Here is a 13,375-nt window from a genome sequence, read left to right as displayed (position 1 = left end):
AACCAAAACTATGGGCAAAGAAAATCAGCTTCAATTCTAGCATTCATAATCGTAGGCAAGCATTTTGAACCATACCTTCCCTCTATTTCTATACACAAGTGAAATTTTATATAATATTTTGTAAAGTATTGAGCCACTTCTAAGTATATTTCTAGGGTCTTGGGATATATAAGGGAACAACACAGTCATTAAAAAAAAGAAGAAACACTTTGTGGGGCCTGCATCTGTTGTTGTTTTTTAGTCACTAAGTTGTGTCCGACTCTTTTGCAACCCCATAGACTGTAGCCCATCAGTCTCCTCTGCCCATGGGATTTCTCAGGCAAGAATACTGGAGTGAGTTGCCATTTCCTCCTCCAGGGGATCTTCCCGACCCAAGGATTGAACCTGCATTTCCTGCAATGGCAGGAGGATGCTTTACCACTGAGTCACCTGGGACGCACTTACATTTGTACTATTTTTTAAATTTTATTTTTACATATTTGTTTATTTCCCCTTTCTTATATTTTGTGGAAGGTTCATATATATATATATATATTTATTTACATATATATATTTTGTGGAAGGTTCATATATATATATATATGAGACACATAAGCAATCTTTTAATGGCTGAATATTCTAAAACACTCATATGGAAGGTCATGAGTTGTCTCTTCTAGGTGAAAGCCAGTTTTCCCATGGAAATATCAAACAAAACAGTAAATATTTAGTAAGCTAGTTGTGATGTCGTGATTCATAATAAAACTATATTACTTTGCCTCAGTCCCCATTTCTGACACAGAACTTCTACAACTCCTGGATTTGCCTGTGATGAGATGTCAATGAGGTGACTCTGGACCACAACAAAGGGTATAGGCTGATTGCCAAAATACTAACCATGTGATTAGAGGGTTGAAACTTTCAGTCCAACCCCCATGACCTCTGGGGAGGGGAGGAGGGCAGAAGTTTGAATCAGTGCCCAGTGGCCAATGATTTAATTGCTCCTGTGTAATGAAACCTCCATAAAAACTCAAGACAGGGTTCCAAGAGCTTCTGGGTTGGTGAATAGTTGGAGATCAAGGAGGGTGGTGCACTCAGCACAGGAAGGCCCCACACCCTTCCCCCATGCCTTGTCCTGGGCATCTCTTCCATCTACTGTCCCTGAGTTATATTCATTTATGATAAACTGGTGATCTAGTAAGTAAAAAGCGTCTCTGAGTTCTGGGAGCAACTCTAACAAATTAAACAAACACGAAGAGGAAGTTGTTGAAGCCTCCCATCTATAACCTGTCAGCCCGAAGTGCAGGTGGTCACCTGGATTGGGGCTGACCTTGGAAGTGGGAAGTGTGGGGCATGGTCTTGTGGGACTGAGTCCTTAACCTATGAACTCTGATGTGACCTCTGGGTAGACAGTGTCAGTATTAAAGCATTGGACATGCAACTGGTGTCAGAGAAACGCTTATTGGTGTATAAACTACCAACCTCCCACTCACACACTGGAAACTTGGTCTGGAACCCTACAATGACTAGCATGTGCAAATAGTTAGAGATGATGAAAGGCATGACAAATAGACGAGAGTCCTGGCATCATCATAAGAAAATGGAACCGAATTTAAAAAAAAAAAAAACATGAACGGAGAAACAGAAGCAATGAGCAACATATTACAAACATCTCTTAGTAAGTCATACTCAAGCATTGTTAGTAACAGTAATACTAACAAAATAATGATGATAACAACAATAATAATAGGTAACCTTTATTGATTTCTTGCTATACGGCAGATGCCATTATCAGCATTTTTCTATCTGTTGTCTCTTTTACCCATCAGAATACCATAGAGAAAGGACACACTATTACTCCCATTAAACACATGAGGCAGCTAAGACACAAAGTTACAAAGCTAACCACCAGAGTTCAGGTATCTAGGAACAGGAGCTCAAACCAATCATTAAATCTTATGTCATATTTACAATATACTCTTTTAGCCACTTGTTTTGCCCAAGGACATATGGACATCCAGGAAAGATAACTGCATAGGATAGACTCAGTGACAGAAACATCACCATCTGCATAAAGGCACCATCTTTCTCTGCCTGGGGCACCTGTGCTGTGCCATTTTCTCTCTCTTTCTCTTACAGAGCCTTCCACCAGGCTCTCACCACTGGGGACATAATTTTCATTGAGCAGGTGATTAAAGTGTTGGGCTTCAGCTCTCCTTGCAGAAAAGGAAAGCGTACTGACCTAAGATTGTGCAGACAACGGAAGGGGTTCATAGACCCCAAAACTCACACACAAATTTTAGGAAAATTATTTTCAAACTTCAGTGTTCCTAAGGGCGTTGAAAAATCTGTGTTGAAAAACATAGATTCCCAGCCCCCATCAGCAGATTTAAAAGCAGGTCCCAAAAAGATGAATTGAAAAATGCTGCCCTAGGTGCCAAAGGAGGGAGCCCATGGCCACTCAGCTAAGAAATCCTCTGTCAATTCAGCAAAATGCATGGCAGTGTAAACAGGGCTGCAGATAGGTTTCTAAGCAAAGTGATAACCGTGCCTAAAATAGCTTTTTCTCCCCTTTAATGATTTTAATCAAGAGTGTGTTTTGGAATGGGCAGAGATAGGGAAAGACCTTTTGCTTTTCACCTCCCGCTACAGGCTCTGGAGCAGGATCCACGGCCCACAGTTTTGTGCCTCAATAGCCTCTGCAAGTCTGATTAGGGGAAGACCACTGCAGGCATCAATTCACTGGCTTCAGGGCACAACATGATTAGTTGGTTGTCTGAAAACCTGATTCTTATTAGCACCTCCCTTAAAGACTGTTCACGTTGTCCTCACTGTCACTCATGGGTCATCAGCCAGCAGGGAGAAACCAATCAGCACATCCACACATCCTCCCAGATAACAAGGTAACACATATTAATAACCCCAGACAAGCCACTCCTGGGGACAGGATAAGTGGAGAGGAGGGCTTTGATCAAGCTCCATCATGGAGCAGGTTATTTCCAAGTACAGTATATCAGGTCACAGACCTCAGATCGGGATGACATTAAAGGAAGCACCCCAAAGTGGGGCACTCTTGCCAAGAGTTCTCCCACAGTTCTCCGCACTGACTTATGGAATTATCTCTAAAAGAAACTCAGAGGTAAACCCTGATGAAGAGACAGCATGATCAAACAGAAAAGGTTCTGGAGCCAGAAAGGGCAAAAATCAAATTCTATCACTGCCACCAACTTCGAGCTGGGTGAACTCGGGCCAAATCGTTAAGCCTTGACTTCCTCAGCTTTAGAACAAGGATAATGATATCTAGTGTGTAAGACTGGTGTGAGGATGAAGTGAAATAACATGGAGATGCTCCAGAATGTACTTCCAGGGAATCTGGTCACTAAATTGGTGGTTATTTATGCTATTATTGTTAACAGCGATTTCTGTTATAATCAATACAGCTTATCTGGCTGCAGAGAGTCTCCCTCAGATCAGATCAGTCGCTCATTCGTGTCCGACTGTTTGCGACCCCATGAATCGCAGCACGCCAGGCCTCCCTGTCCATCACCAACTCCCAGAGTTCACCAAGACTCACGTCATCGAGTCAGTGATGCCATCCAGCCATCTCATCCTCTGTCGTCCCCTTCTCCTCCTGCCCCCAATCCCTCCCAGCATCAGAGTCTTTTCCAATGAGTCAACTCTTCACATCAGGTGGCCAAAGTACTGGAGTTTCAGCTTTAGCATCATTCCTTCCAAAGAAACCCCAGGGCTGATCTCCTTCAGAATGGACTGGTTGGATCTCCTTGCAGTCCAAGGGACTCTCAAGAGTCTTCTCCAACACTACAGTTCAAAGGCATCAATTCTTCGGTGCTCAGCCTTCTTCACAGTCCAACTCTCACATCCATACATGACCACAGGAAAAACCATAGCCTTAACTAGATGAACCTTTGTTGGCAAAGTAATGTCTCTGCTTTTGAATATGCTATCTAAGTTGGTCATAACTTTGCTTCCAAGGAGTAAGCGTCTTTTAATTTCATGGCTGCAGTCACCATCTACAGTGATTTTGGAGCCCAGAAAAATAAAGTCTGACACTGTTTCCACTGTTTCCCCATCTATTTCCCATGAAGTGATGGGACAGGATGCCATGATCTTCATTTTCTGAATGTTGAGCTTTAAGCCAACTTTTTCATTCTCCACTTTCACTTTCATCAAGAGGCTTTTTAGTTCCTCTTCAGTTTCTGCCGTAAGGATGGTGTCATCTGCATATCTGAGGTTATTGATATTTCTCCCAGCAATCTCCCTAGTATGTGGCAAACTCTCCTCTGCTCCCTTCTCCCACCTCAACCTCATCCCCACACCCAAAAGTTAGAAGAAGTAGAAAAGGCAATAATAGCTGGTAACTCTATTATAATCCTTGAGCAAATAAAATCCATTGGAGTCAACAAGGCATCCCTTCAGTTTGACTACCGCTGCTCCCCAAAGTTGAAGCTCTAGATTCCTTTGAGTGAGACCATACTTAGTATTATTTTCAACTAGTTTCATAGGCATAAGGCAATTAAAGAGGTGGAAGAGATGGCTCTCCCCCTTTTCTCTGCAAGTGCCTGCTGCAATAAGCCCAGCAATAAGTAATCTCACCTCTGAAGATCATTAGCACTGGAACACGCATGGTAGACCATTATTGCTGAAGGTTATTGCTGGAGACCTTACTTGCAGAAAAGTCCCATCATCTTCCTCTAGGGTCCCTTTTAAAAGATTTAAACAATGCCAAGAGCCTGACTTTTGACCAGGCCACTTGCTCTGAAGCTCAGGCCAAATAACTCAAATAGCTGAGCCTAGAACTCAGGAGCTCCATGGCCAATTCATATTTCACCCCGGGATGGCAACCACTGCAGACACAGGTGCGTGGGCTTGAGGCAAGCTGGGAAGCTTGGATGCAGCTGTGTCCTAACTCCTGGCTGTGGAAAGCCAGTGGCGTTCCAAGCCGAGAATCAGTCGTGCTATGTGACAAAACATTTTTGACCCTCCCTTTCCACTAACAGACCCGCTTAATACCAACTTTCCCTCTTTGAGAAATGAGGATGATATTTGTCTTTTCTATCTCCTAGGACTGTTGTAAGAATGAAAACTGAAGTCATTGAAGTAATGTTCCCATCTTTGAAAACTGAGGCATTTTGCAAAGGAAAAGGGCTATCACCAGTCTAAAGTGGTATGACAGCATTCAGGAGTGCTATAGAAATAGGCACAATATCTTTCATACACACGCAAAATTTCATGTAGGAGTTCCTGCAGAGCACTGACGTCTTTTCCCCCTACCTACATTTTAGAATAGGCTCTCTTTTTCCTTGTAAACCATGCACAGTAAGAGTCCAGCTTTGTTTCTCACCAACCATGTGACTGTTGCATCCATCCCTAGGAGCGGACTGCGCACTCCTCCTCGGGAGTAACCACTGCCCTTTCATGGAGCCTGGTTCCATCTCACACTGACCACACCTATTCTCTGCCATCCCTTTGGCCACTCCAGGGATACCGTTTGGCTAGTTTCCCCTCTAGGACACACAGGTGCATTCACCAACCTTTCCAGCCAGAGATATACGACGGTAATTGAGACATACACAAAGACAGGACAAATATTTTACATACATTTAGTTAATAGAAGCTGTCAGGAAGCCCAATTAATTTATCTTCCAGGCAGCCCAGCCAGTGATATTTCTAATCAAGAACTTAAAAGAAACAAACAAAAGTCTGTTGGTGAAAACTACATGTGAAAAATGTCAGGGTAAAAATGAAACAATGATGAATCCAGCTGATATTTAATGTGCAAATAAGGGCAGTTATGCCCTCAAGTGACCATACAGGTTTTTATTAATATTTTCTATTTGGGCTTGGAATACAGCCAAACTCACTAGGAGATGAGTGTGTATATGCTTAAATCATATTTTTGAAACTATTTCTAAGATTAAAATTGTAAACATAGTTTACATTTAACATAGGTTAATTTCCTTGATATAAATAGGAATTTTTACATCTCCACTCTCAAATGTACTCATGCCATCCGTTCAGCTCAAAATATCCTTGTAATAATATCCGTCTTTTAATTAAAAATTTCTCTGCATTTTAAGATTCGGCTGAAGCACCTACTTTGCAATAAAGTTTGGAGATCACCCAAGACATAAGATGCCTGCCTAACCTGTCTATGAACTCCTACAGCATCTGATACCCCAGAGGACACTTACCTTCTGCTGCTTCTTCAGGGCATTCTTTGGGTAGTAGACTGAAAGCTCTTTGAGGGCAGGTATCATTTTTTTCTCATCCTTATGCATCAATCCACATATGTTCCTACTATCAGTGCCTGACAAATATTAGGATTCAATGCATATTCATAGAATTAAAAGTAAATATGATACTTTGTATAATTTGTGTACGCTTCTTACCTTAATGCTGCCATATGACAAGCCCACCTTAAATATGAGCAACTACTATTCTCTGAAATAAATAAGAAAGTTGCATCAACTTCTCTGCCCTAGCTTATGAGTTTCTGGGATCCTTCTTTAAAAGGATGTGGACATAATTTTCAAAGTCAACACTGATGTCCATTTACTCTAAAAAAAATCCCATTAAAACATCTTAAGGGATCTTTACTTTCCAATTTCGCAATAGGTTGCAATTTTTTTTGTTCAAAGATACTGGTGGCTCAGATGGTAAAGAATCCACCTGCAGTGCAGGAGACCCAGATTTGATCCCTGGGTTGGAAAGAGAAGGGAATGGCTACCCACCCCAGTATTCTTCCTGGAGGATTCCATGGACAGAGGAGCCTGGCTTGCTACAGTCCATGGATTGCAAAGAGTCGGACACAGCTGCGTGACTAACACTTTTACTTTCACCAAGGGTCTTAACCTGAAGACATGATTTAACAAACCTAATAAACTATATTTTGCTGCAAATCTACATTGAAATGAATGCCTGCTTGGGTCTCAAATGCCTTAATTTCCTATTAAAGATATGCATATAAACCACAGAAAGGAAGAATCTTGTGAAATGAAAGGCTTGCTCATTCATAGGTCAAGAGTATAGGTCAGTGAGTCATTTCTGAATCTTGAATACTCCCAGTGCACTTTATTTAGATGTAGAAGGTGCAAAATACCTATAGGTTGACAAATTTTTTTAATTGGATTACAGTCTGTAAGGGATTTCAGTGATGTTATGGTATATTCATGTCATTTTGCAGAGGATAAAATTGAGGCTACAAAAGTTTGATAGACTATCAGGACCATATCTAACTTTTGTGTATAGCCAAGACTATAACCCAGGGGTCTTAATTACCAGGAGAGATGTATTTCTGCTACACAAAATAAGAAGTACCATTTATTGAGCACTTGCTATGTACCACCTCTTTGTATAAGTGATATCAAATCTTCAGGGAAAAAAAAAAAAATGTGCCCTGCCCATATTATAGTTGAGAAAACAGAAGCTCAAAGAATTGAAGGGTCTTGCTCAAAGCAGCGTGCTGGGTAACTGGACAGCTAACATTCAAAGTCCACTGTGCTTCCAAACCCATTGCCTTCCATGTCACACTACATTAACACCCATTAACAGAATAAAGCACTGATGAGAGAAGAAGGTATTATGTGGCTTGCTAGAGAAATCTAAAATCCTTTATCATTTCACTCTAGAAAAAGTTTAAAAAATTACATCAGAGTATATAGTCAAATGAAGTATTCATAGGCAACCTCTCTATAAAATCAGATTTGTAATTAACTTAGAAAAGGAATCTATTCCTGAAGAACACCAGATCTGAAAGCTGAATGATGGCACATTACCTCGTGCTCAGTGAATCACCAGGTGCGGATCCCATGTCTCAGTAAAGATGAAGATGTGGGTGGATAAGAGAACAGCCAAATCACTACTTTAAGGTAAAGAATGCAATGTGATAGGCACATGTTATACAGTCCCTGCTTTCCTACAAAGAGATGGAGTTTCCAGCTAAGACTATGCTTTCCTCCACCATCATATGAAATCTGTCCCAGACAGGAGTCTTTAAAATACAGATCTCCAAGGGTCTGGGTTTTTCTAGCCCACCTTAACGTCTCTAAGACAAATCATTCTGTGGGGTTTTGAAGTCAGATCACCTTGGGGGTCAGTGTCTGTTTTGCCCCTGAACTGTTATATCTTCTTGGCAAATCATTTAACTTTCTGAAGCCTCAGTTTCCTCATTAATGCAATGGAGATAATAACACCTACTCATAAAATCTTGTGAAAATTAAATGAAATGATGAATGTCAGGCATCTACCCCAAAACCTGACTCAAGCTGGGACTCAGTTTATTCACTAAGGATGGATAGTAAATGTCAAGTCTCAGAACAACAAAAGGCAAAAAAAGTGCATAAAAACCAATCAGATCATCATTCACTATGATAAATGCAGTATTAAAAATATCATAATAGCAAAATATGTCAAGTAAAAGCCTCTATTAACAAATCTTATAACACTATTTTTAGCAAGAAAGGGACAAGAGAGTGAACTAAAATATTCAAATTGACTCCAGCATAAAAATATGAAAAAGAGATATTAACACTTGACACCTGCTTCAGGGATATTGTAAGGATTAATGAGTATAGAACTTTAAAATTCCTTGGATATAAAGAATAAACACATCCCCACCATACATATGTAAAGATAAATATATATTTTAACAAACTAAGAACTACTCTGTAAATTTAGATCAGGGCACAGCATGCCTTGGATGAGTAGGGTAGGAACAATATGTTCTTGCTTACGACACCAAGCTCATGACAAATGATTCATACCCAGCACCTTTCATGCCAAAAGATCCCCCCAGGTGTTCTACCAACTTCATCAACACTTTTCATCAAGCTAGACTGCAGCTCAGAGGAATCACATCACACCCACAGACGAGGCAAAACAGTCATATCTTTACCCAACTGCACAAGTCCAACAGAGGAGGGGGCAGGAAGGAGAAGGGAAAGAGTTGGGAGAAGGATCCAGAATTCTTCACAAGTTTGACAGGCAGCCTATAATTACCATACATTTACACCTTTAATGCAGGTGTTATTGTCATCAGAAGCCCTACTTAGCAAAGACTTTTAGCTAAAGGTGAGACAGGTTCAGAGGATGTGTATTGCCTCTGGCCCTGAATGGGTTGCAGGTGGATCTATAAGGGATGGCAGTTAAAAGAGAAGAAAATGAGAGCCCCCCTCCCCCACTCACTGCTGTCCTTAGAGTTAGGTTAGTGGGTTTCTTGCTCTGGGGGAACGTGCAGAGCCATGAGATGAGAATTACAAAGATGTATACACTACAGTCACGGCGCCCTCTTAAGTATATCCTGGCACATAATTCTCAGTAATGAATCTGACAGGTATCCTCCCCTCCTGTTTTAGACATGAGTGAATCCACGCTCAGGCAATCAGCTTGTCAGGATCAAACCACAAAAAGGTTGAACTAGAACTCGGGTCTCCACTCTGCTTTTCACATCACAAAGTTGCCCAGAAAAGTTTCTTTCCACCTTCCTTACTTTCAAAAATATTTTAAACTTTCTCTCTCCTAGGAATCTGGGATGGCTTTGTGGCAGATCCTGATCAAACACTGTTTCTCTTCCTCTACTACCTATATGCATACACTGAAAAAAAAACTGCAACAATTTGCATGTAAGTGGGCAGGGATGGAAGGTGTGACCTTGTAGAATGAAGACTTAGGATAGAGATCTCATTAGTGTACATGATTTCAATGCTCCAACTTTTAGCACTTTGATTATTTCCTACATCATCTCCAACTTCTTTACATGTCACCCATCCAAGCCCTGACCCATAAGCCTGGCTGGGTTTATAAGATCCATTTAAAAAGGGCCAGCAGGGCTTGGCAGCATTTCTTAAATGGAGTCTAAAATTTGCCAAAGATGTACTCTCCTTTTCTTGCTCTTTCCAAGATCTTTCAAGAGGTGAACTAAAGTAGAGGTCTAATGAGTGAGTGATATTTTACAGCTTGAATTACATTAAAAGCCAGAAATATTTTGAGTCCAAGGTCCTTTACTTCTTGATACAAGATCTAATATGTCTGATGTGTTTAAAATCTCGTCTTAAAGCTGAGGGCTTTGAGTTAATCACTTAAAACAGAGCAAAAGTTATTTAATCAGTTTAAGAAGATTCAAGTTCAAATTGGGGGATTAATTTTAGTGATTATGATATAAAAGATATGACAGTTAAGGTAAGGAATGAGGGCAAGGGTCTCCAGAACTTGAATGAAAAGAATTTCAGTTTCAATTATTTGATTAAACCAGTCCTGGGCACCATAGCTTTGGTCATAAAGGCTAAACTGTAGGGAAAGCCATGCTGATATTCTCAGAGATATGATACAAAATATTATTTATCACAATTTGGTTTAATACAGTTTATGTCTGTGTACCCAAGGAATCCATAATGATAGGCTCTTATTTTAAAATGTTCACAACTCTCATTAAAAAAGCTGACAATGAACACAATTTACTAAAGTGGCACTTCCCTGGGAAGGTTTCTGGCAATTACATCACAACTGAAAACATTTTGAAATGTACCAGGGTGCACAGCTTGTGCACAGTACAAATACAACAATCTCTGTAATCCAATAGAAGCTGAGACTTTGATTTTCCTTTTTCATTTTACCGTCCTTGGTTTCTATGTTCTTGTCTGCTTAACAGCAACATGGAGAAGTTTCCATACTTTTAAATCACCTACAGTTATTACCCCCAAAGCTCTTTCTTAACTATTTCAGCTCCTTGAAGTTTCTAGGTGCAGTTTAAGTTGGAATAGCTCCCTCAGATTCCAGACATTCAGGTTTTTCAAAAAATCTAAGACCTTCCCAGACTTGGCCGCAGCTCATGGACTTGCAACCATGCTCCCCTCCCAAGTATCAGCCTCCTGGAAATCCAGCAATCCCTCTCCTTCTTTAATAAAGCAAGAGTGAAGTCTTCATTCGAGCTCTTCACTACAGGAGGTCAGGCAATGGAGGAGAACAGGGAGTTGTTGTCACAGAGATATATCTGATCTTCCTGGGACCGATCAAGTCAGAGAACAACCACTCATTCACAGGCTGGAAAGCCCCAGCTCTCCAAACACACTGGCTGATGCTGTTAGAAGATGCTGGAGAGTTCCCGTCCTGAAACTTGCATCCACTTGGTCCCCAGAAACAGAATGCATTAAGGGCAGCTCATTATCCACTGAATTTCTCCTCTGTGCTAGCAACAAGGGGTTAGGAGCTCTACACAAAAATAAAATTAAAAGGCTACAAATTAAGACTTAAAAAAAAAAAATCTTACTTGCTCTCAACCTTAAGTCTATCAAGTAAAAGGAAAGTCACTTGAGGGAACAGGAGGCTTCCTGAAATTTAACCCTTTCGTTTCTGCATTCAGAATACTTTAAGCCCCTCTTGTTTGCCTGGTCTTGGCTCCATCCTACACCAATGAGACCAAAGAAGCAGGATCCCTGTTTCCTGTAAGAAGCTTTGTTAGAGGTTTGGAGAGGGCTCCGGTGTTGCTGGGAAAGGGGTGGGGGTAATCACCTAGTCGGTGGCATTTAACTCCTTGGGGATAAGGGCAGGGAAGACTAATTTGCAGCATCTTTCAAGTCCCCAAACCTCATTTCCCCAAATTTTCCATCTGATCACACAGTTGACTTTAACCCTTTCCATCTTTCACCCCTTCGCCCTCAGTCCCATTTTACTCACGCTGCTGTTGTGGCCAGACCAGTGGACCATGGCTTGGTTGTGTGCGGAGTCGCCCGTCAGCGCGAACGTGGTGCTGGTCAGTTTCAGCTCCTCCAGCCGGAAGCGAGTGGCTTTGTCCGGGTCCCGCTCCAAAGTCCCAGGCTCGAGCTGCCCTCTGTCCCTTAGCACTCCCCGAGGGCTTCTACTCGTCCCCTCTCCTCGCTCAGCCTTCTCTTGATCCTCTCCACTCCGTCTCTTCCGGCCAGAGCGTGGAGCAACCGCCACCGACGCCCCAGTGCCCGGGGCCCGCTCCAGGGACAGCGCTCGGTCTCCGGGGGCCACTGCGAACAGGGGGCGTCCGAGTTGGGGCAGGGGCGTAGCAGGAGCTCTGCCTCGCGGTCCCTGGTGAGGAAGCCCCCCTGGGGTCGGAGCCCAGCGTGGAGCCGCGCTGGGATGCCGCGGGGGACAACAGGAGCCGCCGCCGCAGGAGCCCGGAGCGCAGAGGACCAAGAGCCCCGCGCCCGCGAGGAGCGCGCTCAGCCCGGCTGGGGAGACGCCGCCGGCGCCAACTTTTCCCATCGCGGGAGCGGAGAGGAGCGGAGAAGGGGTCCCGGACCAGAGGCGGCGGTGCAGGGCTCTCAGCTGGCCGGCTGCGAGGGGCAGGCGCTCAGGACCCCAACTCCATCCAAGTTGGGCCGCGGTGGGGGCGGGCCGTGGCGGCGCGAGGCAGGTGGCGGCCGCTTGCCCGGGCTGGGTTGGTGCCGAGCACGGGTTCGGACAGAGCGAGCCGCCGCCACGCGGGGGTGGAGCCGAACTGAAGTCGCGGGCGGAGCGGGCGCTGGCGCGCGACGCGGGAGGAAGGGTGGGCGCTGCCGGGGCTCTGAGCGCCGCGTCCCGCTCCCGAGCTGCGCTGCGCGCGGGTGGCTGCGGGGACTGGATGAGCCACCGACCCTCCCCTTGGGCTCGCCCGCGCCGCCGCCGCCCGCTCCTCGCCTCCGCGCGCTCTGCGCGCCGGCAGCCGCCTAGCTCTGCGCTGAGCCAGAGTGCCCCTCCCGTGGGGGTGGCCAGCGGAGTGGTCACTGTGTTGGGGATTTCCTATTCCTGTTTTATTGTTTCTATCAGTCTCTGTGGCTGTTTCTTTCTTTTTGAAATCCCCCTCTCTGGTCATTTTCAGTTTGGAGAATAGGGATGAGTTGGCTTCTCCTCTTCTTAGTCTCAGCGAGTTGGCATCTTGACCTTACCTTGGGAACTGTGTGTGTCCCAGCATCAGCAGAGAATGATGTAATTAAAATATCGCGGGTGTGTGATGTGTGTGTGTGTGTGCGTGCGTGTAGCCTGAGGGATTTTTTCATCGTTTATCACTCTTAGATTCCTTCCTTGACCTCCTAAAGCACTCACTGTATTTGAACCCAATCTTACTGTATTTTGTGGACTATACCTTGGTTTCTTTAAGACTGCACACTCATTGAGGACAAAACGACTATGTTGTGAGCAACTTGGAAGAAGTATCCCATTCGTTGTTGCCTTTTATCCTTAGTACTTGACACTGTCCTGTATGGTAGGAAATCTGTCAGTCATTAATTCAATAAATACTTATTGTAAGATAGATGTCCCAGGTGGCCCAGTGGTAAACAATCTTCCTGCCAATGCACCAGACTCAGGTTAGATTCTTAGGTGGGGAAGGTCCCCTGGAGAAGAGAGTGGCAACAGACTCCAGGATTCCTGC

General features: G+C 43.6%; 1 protein-coding gene across 5 annotated transcripts in view; it reads right to left on the bottom strand.

Moving 5' to 3' along the window:
• SORCS1 (sortilin related VPS10 domain containing receptor 1) overlaps positions 1–12,628 on the bottom strand; it is a 575,198-nt gene extending 562,570 nt beyond the window's left edge. For all 5 annotated transcript variants that reach the window (XM_070363590.1, XM_005897015.2, XM_005897018.2 and 2 more), the window contains exon 1: positions 11,671–12,628. In XM_070363590.1, coding sequence (XP_070219691.1) covers positions 11,671–12,228 — 558 coding nt within the window. In that variant the 5' untranslated portion in view covers positions 12,229–12,628. The remainder of the gene's footprint in view (positions 1–11,670) is intronic.
• Positions 12,629–13,375: the final 747 nt, after the last annotated feature.

The sequence above is a fragment of the Bos mutus genome, chromosome 26 (assembly GCF_027580195.1).
Source record: "Bos mutus isolate GX-2022 chromosome 26, NWIPB_WYAK_1.1, whole genome shotgun sequence".
Lineage (NCBI taxonomy): Eukaryota > Metazoa > Chordata > Mammalia > Artiodactyla > Bovidae > Bos > Bos mutus.
Note: the sequence above shows the minus strand (reverse complement) of the source record. Positions and strands in the feature narration are given on the sequence as shown.